This window comes from Rhinopithecus roxellana, chromosome 17 (genome assembly GCF_007565055.1).
Source record: "Rhinopithecus roxellana isolate Shanxi Qingling chromosome 17, ASM756505v1, whole genome shotgun sequence".
Classification (NCBI taxonomy): Eukaryota; Metazoa; Chordata; class Mammalia; order Primates; family Cercopithecidae; genus Rhinopithecus; species Rhinopithecus roxellana.
Genome location: NC_044565.1, coordinates 63,049,532 through 63,065,812, shown reverse-complemented (window position 1 = coordinate 63,065,812; position 16,281 = coordinate 63,049,532). Strand labels below are relative to the sequence as shown.

The 16,281-nt window shown below is 38.1% G+C and overlaps 1 protein-coding gene across 4 annotated transcripts in view; it reads right to left on the bottom strand.

The window, feature by feature from the left end:
• ITSN2 (intersectin 2) overlaps positions 1-16,281 on the bottom strand; it is a 152,577-nt gene that overhangs the window by 82,791 nt on the left and 53,505 nt on the right. For all 4 annotated transcript variants that reach the window (XM_010358494.2, XM_030920726.1, XM_030920728.1 and 1 more), the window contains 7 exons: positions 15,089-15,152; positions 13,287-13,424; positions 12,494-12,579; positions 11,252-11,514; positions 10,005-10,154; positions 6,995-7,135; positions 5,024-5,111 (listed from right to left, as the gene is read on the bottom strand). In XM_010358494.2, the coding sequence (XP_010356796.1) occupies positions 5,024-5,111; positions 6,995-7,135; positions 10,005-10,154; positions 11,252-11,514; positions 12,494-12,579; positions 13,287-13,424; positions 15,089-15,152 (930 nt within the window). The remainder of the gene's footprint in view (positions 1-5,023; positions 5,112-6,994; positions 7,136-10,004; positions 10,155-11,251; positions 11,515-12,493; positions 12,580-13,286; positions 13,425-15,088; positions 15,153-16,281) is intronic.

The window sequence follows — 16,281 nt, the reverse complement described above, 5'->3', positions numbered from 1 at the left end:
CGCATTAACTCACATACTTACCATTTTTGTGGTGAGAACACTTAAAATCTATTAGCAACTTTCAAGAATACAACGCACTGTTATTAACTATAGTCACTAGGTTGTACAATAGATTTCTTGAACTTATTCCTCCTATCTAATTGAAATGTTGATTTCCTTTGAGCAAACTCCCAGTGATCCCCTCTTCTCCCACCAGCTCTGGTGGCCACCATTCTATTCTCTACTTTTACGGATAAATATACACATTCCACAAATAAATGAAATCATATTGTATTTGTCTTTCTGTGCCTGGCTTATTTCGCTTAATGTAACATCCTACAGGTTCACCCATGTTGCCCCTATGTCTGTCTTTATGCCAGTACCATACTGTTCTTATTACTATAGCTTCATAATATTTGCAAATAGGCAGTGTGATGCTTCCAACTTTTTCTTTCTCAAGACTGCTTTGGTTATTTGAAGTCTTCTGTGATTCCATATACATTTTAAAATTGCTTTTTCTATTTCTGTGAAAGTGCTATTGGAATTCTGATAGGGATTGTGTTGAATTTGTATATTGCTTTGGGTAGTATGGATAATTTTAAAAATAATAATTCTTCCAATACATGAACATGGAGTATCTTTCCATTTATTTATGTCTTTTTCAATTTCTCCCATCAATGTTTTACAGTTTTCAGTTACAGATCTTTCCCCTCCTTGGTCAAATTTATTCCTAAGTATTTAATTATTTTTGATGCCGTCATAAATAACATTGTTTTCTTGGTCTCTTTTTTTGAATATTTATTGGTGTAAAAAATGCAACTGATTTTTGTATGCTGATTTTGTGTCCTACAACTTTACTCAATTCATTTATTAGTTCTAAGTTTTATAGACGTCTTGAGGGTTTTCAACATACAGGATCATGTCATCTGCAAACAGGGATAATTTTACTACTACTTTTATAATTTGAATGTCTTTTATTCCTTTTTCTTGTCTGAGTAGTCTTGCTAGTACTTCCAGTATCATGTTGAACAGCAGTGGTGAAAGTGCATATCCCCACCTCATACCAGATCTTAGATCAAGCTTATCCAACCTATAGGCCATGGACCGCATGCGGCCCAGGATGGCTTTCAATGGGGTCCAACACAAATTCATAAACTTTCTTAAAACATTATGAGATTTTTTTTAGCACTCATCAGCTATTATCGGTGTTAGTGGATTTTATGTGTGGCCCAAGATGATTCTTCTTCCAATGTGATCCAGGGAAGCCAAAAGATTGGACACCCCTGTCTTAGATGAAAAGTCTTTAGTTTCCCCCCATTGATTGTGATAGCTGTGAGCTTTTCATAAATGGCCTTTATTATGTTGAAGAAATTCCCTTCTGTATCTGTTTTTTTGAGAGATTTTATCATGAAAGGATGTTAAACTTTGTCAAATACTCATTCTGTTATTTATTGAGATGATCATGTGGTTCACAGATTTTTGTCTTTCATTGTTAATGCATACTTTAAATTTTGACAGAAATTGCCAAACTACTATTCCAAAAAGCTGTATCAACTCACGACACCAACAATACCTGTTCCTGCAAACCCTCATCTATACTGGATATTATTAATCTTTTTTCATTTTTGCTAATTGGCAAAAAAGAAACCTGATTGTTATTTCAATTTATATTTTCTTGATAACCAGTGAAGTCAAAGAAACATCTATTTATGTTTCTGGCCACAGTCTTGAATTGTTAGGTCTTATCCTTTGCCTATATTTTTCTATTGGGCTGTCGTAATTTTTGATTTGTAGAAGCTCTAAATTCTTGTATTACATGTACTTCAAATTTTTTAGTGTTTATGCTGTCTTTCATTACGACTTTTTCATTTTTATATCATCAAATCTGTAAATATTTTTCTTCATGACTCTATATATTGTTTAAAGAGACTTTCCTCATACCAAGATTATAAAATATTTTCCGGTTTTATAATAGTTTTTCTTGTTTTTATGTTTAGCCTGCTAGTTTATCTAGAATTTATTTCTGTACATAGAGAGCAGTAAAGAGCTCCCCTGCAACTCTTTCAGATAATCCACTGTCTCCCAAATCACTTACTGAAAGTCCATCCTTTCCCCACTAATGATAAGTGCGAACTTTATCTTATCCTAAGTTGCCATTCATGCATAGGTTTTTGTCTAGACTCTATTCAATTCCATTGTTCTACTTCTCTATTTCCGATCAATAACAAACTATTTTAGGCACTCTAACTTTCATATCTTATGTTTTGATATCTAATAGGGTTAGTCTCCTCCCCTCTATCAAAGTTTTTCTTTTTCAAGTTTTGCCTACTCTTGTACAATTTATTTTCTAGATGAATTTGTCAGTTATCTTGCCAAGTTTCATTTAAAGAAACCCAAAAAGAACGGAATATATGAATTAGGAGAGAACTGACATAGTATTCATGTATAATATAATATTAAGCTAGTTCATTTAGGAACACAAAATGTCTCTAGTTACTCAGAAATCTTTATTTTTTTATTTTTATTTTTTGAGACAGAGTCTCACTCTACCGCCCAGGCTGAGAGTGCAGTGGCACCATCTCGGCCCACTGCAACCTCTGCCTCCCACGTTCAAGTGATTCTAATGCTTCAGACTTCCGAGCAGCTGAGACCACAGATGCGTGCCACCACCCCTGCTGATTTTTGCATTTTTAATAGTGATGGGGTTTCACCACGTTGGCCAGGCTGGTCTCAAACTCCTGGCTTGAAGTGGTCTGCCCACCTCAGCATCTTAAAGTGCTGGGATTACAGGCATGAGTTACAGTGCCCAGCCTATTCAGGAATCTTTCATGTCTATCAGCAAAGTGTTATAGCTGCATATTTCTTCTTCTTCTTTTTTTTTTTTTTTGAGACGGAGTCTCGCACTGTCACCAGGTTACAGTGCAGTGGCGTGACCTCAGCTCACTGCAACCTCCACCTCCCAAGTTCAAGTGATTCTCCTGCCTTAGCCTCCTGAGTAGCTGGGACTACAGGCGTGCGCCACCACGCCCAGCTAATTTTTGTATTTTTTAGTAGAGACAGCGTATCACCATGTTGGCCAGGATGATCTCGATCTCTTGACCTCATGATCCTCCCGCCTTGGCCTCCCAAAGTGCTAGGATTGCAGGTGTGAGCCACTGCACCTGGCCCATATTTCTTCTTTATTCATAACAATGTATATCACTAATAATGCATATTTTAATACCAAATTTGATGATATATATGAACACTATGTTGGGTAACTGGAAGATAAGACAAAGAACATGGTAGTACAGCGGGCTTTACAGTCAGACATGAATTTGACTACTATGACTGCATCATCCTGGGTAACTACTTAACCTCTCTGAACCTCAGTTTTCCTGAGCTGCACAATGGGAATAATAACTACACCACAGGGTTATTGTAAAGATTAAAGGAAAGAATGCATCAAAACTGACTTACACAGTGCTTGACACATGGCTGGTAATCTTAAATGGCAACTGTTATAGGGAGAGGAATCTAAGGGATACAGGGTACTTTTCAAATCCCAAACAAAAGCTTCCTATTTTAAATTGGACTATGGCTAAACAAATAAATAGGTAACAGCTGCACTGGATTACATTCCACAGAGAAAGAATAGCCCCATCACGTCCTCAATAAGAGATATTCTATATTTTATTCACAATTCAAATAGGAACAATGACAATAATAAAGATATATTTCTGCCACTGTGCAGATCAGGTGGGTTGGCTCGCCCTGTCTCTGGAATGTCTGTGTAAGGGTGAGGTGGGAGCTGATATACTTTGAACAGAAAAGAATCAAGTATAAGGAACACTGTCTGAGCAGGGACATTGACAGACCACCTCAGTGGAAGGCAGGAGACACAATAAAAATAGTTCACGAGAGTGAACTTTATTTCTGATACTTCTTCCACATGAAGGACCCTGCACTAGCCCAACAATCTCAGCTTCTTTCCTTCCTTTCACTAAATGGTGAGCTCAAGATCAGGACCTAGGAATGTACAGCCCAGACTCCTCCTAGCCCTTGCTCTCTAGAGACTTAACTGCCCACAGGAAACCTGCATTCTACTTTGTTCATGAATTCAGCGTTTTATAGGTGCAACTATACCACCCACAGATAAACCATGCTGCCTAAAATCAGCTTCATCAATAATGAGATAGTGATTTGGTCTCTCATTTGTCTTGTTCCTTTGCCTTATTTCTTAATTTGTTCAGAACTTGGGCAAAGAAGGGGATGCTATTTATTGAACTTCATAAACAGCCAAAAGTATAATAAAGAGACCTACAATGGAATAACTGACATGATAGAGACTCAATGAGTGACATTTAGGATACTTTAGTCAGTTGTAACACAACATCTGCAGATTTGCTTTTCTTTAAATAAACCTTGTTTCTGCTACACTTTTATTGGTATGGTATCCAATACAGAGAATTTTTTTTCAGTTTTCTCATTGGGACCTGAGCAAAAACAAAAAAAGTCACAATCTCATAAATTATCCTGGAATGTTTAGTTCCACCGGTGTCAGAGGGCCAAGATGGTAAAATTCTTTGTATGAAGCACAGAGTTAGATAATACAAAGGGTCTGGGCAGGGCATACCATCCTGCTTAAGCCTATGACTGCTGCATGCTAACACCCTAGAATTCCAGGTGCAGCCCCACCGTAAAGCCTCCTCCTGAACAGGTCTTTAAAATCAGTGCAGGACTTTTCAAAATGCACATGTAGTCTTGGGTTAGAGCCAAATTTAGATCTTATAGTCTAATACTTTCTTTGATATTTCAATTATATAAATAAAAATATCAAGATATGAAGTCATACCACAATCATTACTATTTTATTTTTATCCACTTTTTATCACTGAAAATGCTCTAACATCTGGGATAATGTTTTTCACATTATTTTTAAACTTACAGGCAAAAAGTGTTATTTATAACAGAATACTTTTTTTAATTTTAAAAAAGTAACAATGTTACTGACATAGTCATTCAGAAAAGGATACAAGTAATCAGACAAACCTTAGAGACTTACCAGGTGTGTTACTGAACTGCATGTTTTTAATTCTTTCATTTAATAATTGCTTCTCAGGTACCAGATAGATAAGCTTATTCTGATACTCCTTATAAAAAGAAAAAATAGTACCGGATTAAAATGTTATAATATTGTCCAAGAGTTTTTTTGAAAACTTTAAAACAGGATTTACTCATCTTTGAAACTTACTTTAGAAATAATACATAGTTGTAAACTGCTTACAACTTATGAAGCAACTAGAATGAAATTATGCCAAGAAATATTTAAGCCAAAATCAATTTTGAGTGACTGGCTGAAATTAAAAGGCAGTAAAGAAAGTCTTTGTAAATGGCGTGTCTAGAAGCCCGCAATTTTCAGATTACTGATGAATGACAGTGGACCAGTGCCAGATGGTGTGTGTAAGCATGCCATAACACTCCAGGATGAATATGTGTATATCAAAGAGGGACTAAACGCCGGGTGCCACGTGCGGTGGCTCACGCCTGTAATCTCAGCACTTTAGGAGACCAAGGCAGGTGGATCACTTGAGGTCAGGAGTTCAAGACCAGCCTGGTCAACATGGTGAAACCCCGTCTCCACTAAAAATACAAAAATTAGCCAGGTAGTGATGGGTGCCTGTAATCCCAGCTACTCAGAAGGCTGAGGCAGGAGAATTGCTTGAGGCTGGGAGGCAGAAGTTGCAGTGAGCTAAGATCATGCCACTGCACTCCAGCCTGGGTGATAGAGAAAAAAAAAAAAAAAAAAAAGAGGGACTAAAAACTAGGAAAGCAGGTTTAAATCAGATAGAAAATGTTTTTGGCTTTTATCTCTCCTGAAACAAAGCAAAAAGACTTATTAATTGCCAGTTCATGCAGTAAGAGAAATTGGATAAGAGAACTCTAGAGATGCAGAAGGCTTCCCTAGCCCCATTCTGCAAACAGTAATTATTGAACCAGACCCTACTGCACAAGCAAAGAAGAGAATTACCAGGACCCCAAGGGACATATTCAAGTTCTCATCATAATTTTAAAAATAATAACTTAAAGTCAAAATTTCCTAAAATTAGTAGCAATAACCTTATTTTAATGTATGTTATGGTCTGAATGTTGGTATGTCCCCAACATTCATATGTTGGAACCTAACTCCCAATGCAGTACTATTAAGTAGGGCTTTAGGAGGCTCCACACTCATGAATTAGATGACTGTCCTTATAAAGGAAGTTGAAGGGACTGCCTTACCCTTTCTGCATGTGAAGATTCAGCAAGAAGGCACTAGTTTTAAAGGAGACAGCAAGCCCTCATCCCACACTGAATCTGCCAACACCTTGATCTTGGACTTCTCAGTCTCTAGAACTATAAGTAATAAATTTCTGTTGCTCATAAATTACCCAGTCTAAGGTCTTTTGTTATAGCAAAAGTAATGAATTAAGAATGCATAAACACTGTTAAAGAGTTAAAACTCAAAGTGGTAAATGTCCACTTATGTATATATATTAAGCAAAACTTAACCAGATGTGTAGCAGAGTTTTAGTTTTAGTAGGTCTATGGACTTCCTGATATTGTATACAGGATTGTGTGTATTTAGATCACAAGTCTATTAAAGACTCAGAGGTTATTGACCCCCAAAACAAAACTCTATTAGAAGAACTGTTTTATTTTGTTTTGAGATGGATTCTCGCTCTATCACCCATGCTGGAGTACAGTGGTGCGATCTTGGTTCACTGCAACCTCTGCCTCCTGGATTCAAGCAGTTCTCCTGCCTCAGTCTCTGGAGTAGCTGGGATTACAGGCATGCGCCACCACACCCAGCTAATTTTTTTGTATTTTTAGTAGAGATGGGATTTCGCCCTGTTGACCAGGCTGGTCTTGAACTCCTGACCTCAGGGGATCCACCCTCCTCGGCCTCCCAAAGTGCTAGGATTACAGCCATGCCCAGCCCAGAAGAACTATTAATTGTACATGTTTAAGAACAATTTAGCAGCGAAGGGCTTACCTGAAGTTCCTGTTGAAGTTGCTTGATTTCCATAATTTCCAAGTCACACTGCTTATCCAGAACTTCCAGCTCGGTCTTTTGAGTTTGCTTTTTGAGTCGGACATCCTGAAGTCTGCCTGAGATCTGCTGATGTTTGCCATTCTATAGGAAGATCATATAAATATATAGTAACATAAAATGCTAATAGATAATGTTTCTACAAGGAGAATAATATTTTCAGTTAAATTTTAAAACCTCAGTTACATTCATATTCATCCTGAAATAAATGCCTAAAACCAAGTGGAATGTGTTTCAGAGTTGTGTCTGTTAAGTTATTAGTGGGAAACATATTCTCAGAGTGCAAGAGCCCATATGTTAGTATGGGAAAGCAGAAACATAACACACTGAATTTTTTTCTGAATTCAGCATTAATTAGACAATATTAATTAACAATATTAATATCAGAGACACTCTCAAAGAATGATGAGGAGGAATAAATGTTTGCATGTGATGTTCAGCATTACCTTCTCTGAACTTCTATTTCTACCCTAAATATTGCCATCTAATTTCCTCTAATGAAACAGTGCCCAGGAGGAACGTTTTGGCAACAGTTCTGTTCTATGCTAATATTCTTCTCCTTTTTTCCTCTTATTCTGCAAAGAAATCAAACCAAACAGCAGAGATTCTCAATAGGACCTAAGAAGAAGGGTGACATGGGGGGTTATGGGCTGAACTGTGTCCCCCAAAATTCATATGTTAAAGTCCCAAGCCTCAATACCTCAGAATGTGACAATATTTGGAGAAAGGGCCTTTAAAGAGGTGATTAAGGTTAAACAAAGTCATACGGGTGGACCCTAATTCAGTCTAACTGGTGTCCTTATTAGAGGTGGAAATCTGAACACAAAAGGCATCAGAGATAAACACACTCAGGGAAAAGACCCTATAAGGACACAACGAACGATGGCCACCTGCAAGCCACCAAAAGAGGCCTCACAAGAAACTAAGCCTATGGATACCTTGGTCTTAGATCTTAGGAGCTGTGAAAAAATTAATTTCTGTTGTTTAAGCCACCTAGCCTGCTGTATTTTGTTACAGCAGCCCCACCAAACTAATAGAGTGGAGTGAGGGGAAATGACATCCCTGGTTAAAAATCACTGATGAAAAGTTTTACTGAAGACTATGTTTCATATTTGAATACATACACTGAAAGGAATATGTGTATCTATGCTGGAGCTCACATTCTTATCCTCAACATGGGATACGTATAGGCTCTGGACCTTTCCAGACTCTGCACATTCACCTGTTACTGTGCTTTGTGTGATGCACCAATTCTTGAGGGAAAAACAATCAATCTTAAGGTCTCTTCCCATTATATATACTCAAGATGATACATACATACTAAAATAGTGCAAAGAAGTTAAAAGTTTTTTACAACTGTTTTGTAGTACTCTGGCATGATTAATACTTGTGGTATGTATGTCTATCCATCTGAAGGCATAGAATATCTCTGACTAAAGATATTGTTTGTGATGATTTAAAAAGTAATTTTTAATGTAATTCAAGTCATCAACCAAATAAAATGTTATAATCACACAAGATCTAAATCTGGCTCTACTACATGACTAGGTATGCATTTTTGCAAAACCCTACTATATGATCAAGGTAGGCTAATGGGATTCTAGGGTCGTGGCAGAATAGTGCCAGATCTCTTATATCTTCTCACCACGCATTTCAAAGAAAGTCTTTTAACAACTTGACCCTCTAACACCTGATTTGTAAAAACCGCTTAGTGGCCAATATTAGCTAAGAACTACAACCCTGAAGAACTGGAATTGTAAGAGATCATTTAGGTCAGCAGTTTCAAATCTGTCGTCTTTTTAATAGTAGAATCTTTTTTTTCCCAAGCAAATCTTGAGTGAAACACCAAGAAAAATAAAGCACATAAACGTCAAGTTTCTCTGTTGTGAAGTGTGGAAAGAGTTGGGGAGAGATCACTGTTCTGCTGCCCAAGCTTCCCCTCTCCTGCCTCTGCTTGGTCCTCCTCAGACCATCTTACAGAGACCAATCTGAAAACTGAAAATCACTCAACTAACACAACTCTTGATTTCATGCAAGGGAAAAGTGAGGCACAGAGAAAGGAAATGTCTTGCCTAGGAGTACACGGTTCATCAGTGTCTGAACTGACGCTACAACATAATTCTCAGCATTCTGAGTCATCATCCTTTTCTCAGTAAACCATATTGTACAGTCTGTTTATATGAAAATGTGACTATTTAATGACATTAAGACATAACTAACTCACGAGAGATTTTAAAACACAATTACATTTTTCTTTTCTTTTTTTTTTTTTTTTTTGAGATGGCATCTCACTCTGTCACCCAGGCTGGAGTGCAGTGGCGTGATCTTGGCTCACTGCAACCTCCACCTCCTGGGTTCAAGTGATTCTCCTGCCTCAGCCTCCCAAGTAGCTAGGATTACAGGCACCTGCAACCACCCACCACGGCTGGCTAATTTTTGTTTGTTTGTTTGAGACGGAGTCTCACTCTGTTGCCCAGGCTTGAGTGCAGTGGCGCGATCTCGGCTCACCACAGACTCCACCTCCCAGGTTCCAGTGATCCTTCTGCCTCAGTGTCCCAAGCAGCTGGGAATACAGGTGCACACCACCACTCCTGGCTAATTTTTGTATTTTTAGTAGAGACGGGGTTTTACTATATTGATCAGGCTGGTCTCGAACTCCTGACCTTGTGATCTGCCCGCCTCAGTCTCCCAAAGTGTTGGGATTACAGTGAGCCATCACGCCTGGCCCATGTCTGCCTAATTTTTTTGTATCTTTTTTTTTTTCAGTAGAGATGGAGTTTCACCATGTTGACCAGGCTGGTTTCGAACTCCTGACCCCAGTTGATCCACCCGCCTTGGCCTCCCAAAGTGCTAGGATTACAGGTGTGAGCCACTGCGCCCGGCCCACAATTACATTTTTCAACAGGTAGCTCTGGCACCATTCAGATAGATTTCACTTAAACTTTAGCCATACCAGTGCTTCCAACTCAAGATGAAGACTCTTCTTTTTAGAGTTTAACCTGACAATTTCTTCTTGTTCTCTGTTCTTTTGATTGAGAAGCTCCTGTCGCCGAATTCTCTCCCATTCTAAGCGACGTTGTCGTTCAAGTTCCTGTTTTGCTGCCTGAAAAAAAAGGAATTAAACTTTATTTTTAAATAAAAAATTTTGCATGATTCAAAAACTGGGAAGACAACAGAAGTTAGGCAGAGTTTAGCACTTAGTGGCTATAGTGGCTAAGGGTAGCTAGGCAAATCTAGTTTTATTAATGGGTCTAAAGACTTCCAAAAAAGTGGATTCATCTATCATATTTTCTGATTTCTTCAAGAGATTTTTTTTTTTTTTTTTTTTTTTTTTTTTTTTTTTTTTCCCAGACAGCATCTCGCTCTGTCACCCAGGCTGGAGTGCAGAGGCACCACCTTGGCTCACTGCAACCTCCACCGCCTGGGCTCAAGCGATTCTCCTGCCTCAGCCCCCGAAGTAGCTGGGATTATAGGCACACGCCACCACGCCTGGCTAATTTTTGTACTTTTTGTAGAGACGGGGTTTCACCATGTTGCCCAGGTTGGAAGACCATCCTTTTGTTAGTCATTTTTCTCTTAATAAGTTACAGAATGACTTTATAAATATAAATGTTAACAGGAATAATTTCCCCTCTATTCTGGTATCTGGGGGAAAAAATTCTATTTATATTATTTCAGTGCACAATAACTTTCTGTGATTCATCCCTGGCCCTTTAAAACACAGCCAGTCCTCCTAAGGACCCTTCTTTCCCAGCAACACTATCCCAAAGGCCTGTGTAAGCCCATCCTCTTGATTCCTCTCTAGAGAGACTTTCAATGCCCCACTCTCATCTTTCTGCCTCTCCAATTCCTTGGACTCTTAATCTGGATCTTAAACTTGCTTTAGTCTAATGACTTGCTCAGCTGGCTAACTAACCTTAGCTCCTCACTCAACTTAGCTCTGCAGTCAATCCTCCTTTCATTGAGATATCAGCTGCAGAGGATGCTTTCTCTACCACTTACCAGTTCTGAAAACTCCTTATAAGCAAGAAGCCTCTTTCCATCCTCAAGGGAAGGAACGATCAGATTTGTATAAGAATGAAATGATGCAGAGCAAAACGCAAAACAAAACTTCAAAAATAAGCATTTTTTAATCAAATGAAATATAGTCACTTACTAAATGTAATGATTTTCTTAAGAAATAAAAAATTTAAAAATAACCTCTCGTCTTTCTATCTCTTTTCTCCTTTCTTCCTCTCGTTGTCTCTCCAATTCCCGTTGCTTCTCCAAGCGTTTTTCTAATTCAACTTGTTTCTTCCATTCTTGTTCTTGTAATTCTCTCTGTTTTCGTTCCCACTCCTCCTTTTCTTTCTGGGCTTTACGTTCTGCCTCCCTCTGTTGCTGCTCCATCAAGGCTTGGCGTCGCTTCTCCAGCTCCATGTTCCCTCGCTCATAGTTGGCTTTCCGTTTGTCCTCAAAAGTAACTGAACAGGGTATGCCATCAGCATCCGCACACATGAACAGCCTACAGAACCTATAATCTAGTTTCTACAATATTCACGCCTTGTGATCATTTGAGTGCTATTAGTATTTGAATACTTCCCCTAAGGATAATTTTAACTCAAATCTAAGTGGAAAAATATCTACTTTCTTCAAGGATATTCAATTTTAGAAAATCAAAGTTTTAAGTTTGAATCCATTCAAGACAGAAATAACTTTTATAAACTTGCCAATAAAAATACTTTTTTGGCCGGGCGTGGTGGCTGACACCTGTAATCCCAACACTTTGGGAGGCCAAGGCAGGCGATCACCTAAGGTCAGGAGTTCAAGACCAGCCTGGCCAACATAGTGAAACCCTGTCTCTACTAAAAAGACCAAAAATTAGTCAGAAATAGTGGTGGGCACCTGTAATCCCAGCTACTCAGGAGGCTGAGACTGGAGAATTGCTTGAACCCGAGAGGCAGAGGTTGCAGTGAACCGGGATTGCGCACTCCAGCCTGGGTAACAAGAGAGAAACTCCGTCTCGGGAAAAAAAAAAAACTTTTTCGACTTTTTTCTCTTCTTCAAGGACAATCAAAGCCGTGTGGTTATACATTTGTTTTGATGTCATTAGCATCCTAATACATTAAAACAGCTATAAATGTACTATTTCAACCAATATTTAAATATTTTTAAAGGTAAAGATTTCATTACAAAGTTTGCTCTAATAACTCAGGCTAAAGCAGGAGAAGTACTTTAACTCAGATGTCTATAATCCTGTCAAATACATATAATTGTCTCTTCTTCATACTCTTTTCATTTTGACCATCTTAATTTTATCAATATCAAAATACATCCTATCAAAGTTTTTTCTTATAGCACATAAAATATTAAAAATATAAAAATTCTAAATATTCAGTTACATTTAAAGGTAGAATTTAAAAGAAATCAGTATAAATATACAACTTTGACACTCAATGATACCTGGTAATTTCTTCTGAGGTTCCTCTTCTTGTATTTTCTGATAGGAAGGCAGAGTTCCATTAATGGAATCAATTTGCTTTCCTCCTCTAAAAAAATCAAACAACAAAATTAGCATCATGCAGTCTGGACATTTTCAGACTAGATTACATAGACTACCAGTGATTACAGCAATTTGATATTGGGAATACACTATTAAAGATATTTAAAACAGTTTGGTATGTCATTACAATATATAGCAGTATATGGATATTCAAGACAGAGAAATCTGGATTCAAATCATGGTTCAGCTAATTTTTGTTCTTGGGCAAATTTTTCTTTATCTCCTTAGTCATTAGCTTCCTTATGCATAACATGATGAAAACACACTCACTTTTTTTTTTGAGGCAGGGTCTTGCTCTGCTGCCCAGGCTAGAGTGCTGTGGCATAAACACAACTCACTGTAGCCTCTAACTCCTATGCTCTAGTGATCCTCCTGCCCCAGCTTCCAGAGTAGCTAGGACTACAGGAGCATCTGGCTAATTATTTTTATTTTTGTAGAGACGGGGTCTCACTATGTTGTCCATGCTGGTCCTGAACTCCTGGCCTCATGTGATCCTCCCACCTCAGCTCCCAAAGTGTTATGATTACAGGCATAAGCTGCAATGCCTGGCCCACACCTACTTCTAACATGTACCCTTTTCCAGTATTACTCATTGAATACTAAAATAAATGGCAGTGCAAATATTTAACTGTCTTCTAAATCACATCTGCCAAGTTATTAAAACCATAGCTCTCCACCTCCAGGCACACTCACCTGAAAGATGGAGGAACAAGCTCAGGAGGTAAAGTCAGTGGTAATGGCTGTCCAGCTTTGGCCATGTCAGTAAGGTGCATTGCAAGAATAAACTCTTCTGCTTTTAGCTGTCCATCACCATCAATGTCAGCCAGAGTCCTAAAGAAAATAAAATGTACAACTTAATAAAGCCTATTTGGAGTAAAATATTGCTTCAAAAGTTCAATTTTTTATTTTATTTTATTTTTTTGAGATGGAGTCTAGGTCTGTCGCTCAAGCTGGAGTGCAGTGGGGCAGTCTCGGCTTACTGCAAGCTCTGCCTTCCGGGTTCACGCCATTCTCCTGCCTCAGCCTCCCAAGCAGCTGCGACTACAGGTGCCCACCACCACGCCTGGCTAATTTTTTGTGTTTTTAGTAGAGACAGGGTTTCACTGTGTTAGCCAGGATGGTCTCGATCTCCTGACCTCTAATTCGCCTGCCTCAGCCTCCCAAAGTGCTGGGATTACAGGCGTGAGCCACCCGTGCCCAGCCAATTTTTTATTTTTAAAAGAAGGATAATGATGGTAAAACTGCTGGGTACACTTATTTTAGTGAAATGTAAATACATACATTTACATAACTCACTATTGAATGTACATATTTACATTCAATAGTGAGTTAATTTTCATCCTTGATTTTCATGATATAAAAGAGAGGGAAGAAACTTTGAAACAGAAAGAGACCTACCCCTTCTAAGAAAGTAGTTTGTCTTACTCCATGGTTAATTCACCCACCAAATCACATTTACCTATATTAAAAATGAGATACTCTCTGATTCCCCATAGAAGGGATTAGATCAAAGAAAACAACAGTTTTTCTTGTAAAATATAGTCATGAACTGCATAATGACATATCAGTCAACAATGGACTGCATTTATAATGGTGGTCCCATAAGATTATAATGGAGTTGAAAAATTCCTATCACCTACGGACATTGTAGCTGTCATAATGCAATGCATTACCTATGTGTTTGTGATGATGCTAGTGTGAACAAACAAACTGCACTGCCAGCTGTAGAATATATACATATACATTATGTACAGAACATAACACTCAATAAACACCTATTAATATGCTACTGGATAATGTATTTACTATACTGTATTTTTGTATTTTTTATTGTTATTTTAGAGTGTACTCCTTCTACTTACAGAAAAAAAAGTTAACTGCAAGACAGCTTCAGGCGGGTCCATCAGGAGAAATTCCAGAAGGCATTGTTATCATAGGGGACAATGGGTCCATGTGTGTTATTGCCCCTGAACACCTTCCAGTGAGACAAGATGTGGAGGTAGAAGACAGTGATACTGATGATCTTGACCCTCTGTAGGCCTAAGCAGCTAATGGGTGTCTTTGTGTATCAGTTTTTAACAAAAGTTTAAAAACTAAAAATAAATTTTAAAAATAAAAAAGAGCTTTAAAGAATAGGATATAAATATCTTTCTGTACAATGTGTTTGTGTTTTAAGCTAAGTGTTATTACAAGAGTCAAAAAGTTTTAAAAAATTAAAAGGTTTATAAAGTTAAAAAGTTACAGTATGCCAAGATTAATCTATTGTTGGGGAAAATATTTTTTGTACATGTGGTGTAGCTTAAGGGTACAACAACATTCTGCACAATTACATTTGCCTCCAAGCTTAATACTAACTTTCAAATGGCTGCTTTTATAGAGCATCTCTGAGTCACAAACTTTTACAGAAACAGTATCTTTCTCATAATAGGGGAGAGACAGTTTAATTAATTAATGTATAGTTAAATTAATCAAATGTAATTAAGGGACAAACTTACCAAATAGTAGCTAGCTGAGTTTGAGAAAGATTTGACTGAAGAAGGGCATTTCTAGCTTGAAAACCTGATTAAGTGGGGAAAATCATAAAGGAATTCTTTAGTCTCTTTCAAGTTATGCACAACAAAATAGCTATATCTGTAAAATAACAATGCTACTAGGGTATCCTGGGAACTTTTAGCATCAAAATGTTTTTACCATGTGCTAGGTGCTAAGCATTCAGTAGTAATCAAACACAGTCACTGCCCCAAGGAATTTCAAATCTAGAAATCAAGCGCTCTCCCCTGTCTTTTCAGCAAGATAATACACACTAGTGGCCAACATGAAAGAACAAGACATCAGGCACACAGAGTATTAGAGGCCAAGATTGTGGGCCCTCTTGTACTCCCAGCAGGTGCAGCACTTCCCACTCCTAGGTGACTGAGCTGTGAGTAGCAGAAGAGTCAGGCACCACTCTGGGTTCAGCCTGAGTCAAGGCCTGTCCAAAACAACTCTCACACAAGAGAGTACATCTGCCAACACTTCCTCAGCAACAGCTCCAACTACAAGAAAGCCAGCCAAATGCAGCTAGATTTATTGTCCCACTGGGCTTTCAACATAGGACTAGATAATCAAAGCAACCATGTATTACAATATGCAGCTAAATGTTTCTGTGATATAACTTTTAAAGCATTTTCATTCTACTTTTTCAATCTGGACATTTAACATAAACCACATAAAAACACTGGAAATTAAACTCAGAGCCTCGCCCTACTAATTACTCCTCAGATTTCACTTAGGAAATCTGATTTGAGGAGGTCTTTGTGTTAAAAGGAAGATTCTTCTAAATAAGAGAGATGGAAGGCTATTTCAAACCTGAAACAAAGGTTCAAAACTATTTCAGCTTTTGGACAGAAAAAAAAAGATCCTTTTGGACTGAAAGAAGATCCCTTAGCATCAGGCAATAGAGCAAACAGAAGAGAGGAGGAGGAGGAATGTAAATGGTTAAAAATCATACTCATGGAGGGCTTTATATGTGTGAGGCAAAGTCTGAGTAATACAAAGGGCCATAGAGAGCCAACAGAGTATCTTACTTACTAAGGAAAGCTCATTGGAACATGTACACTTTTAGTCGGCCAAGCCTCTGGATATCCTATATCCTCTGCTTAGAAGGCCAGACCCTCCATTCTTTACTTTGTAGTCTATCCTCTAAGAT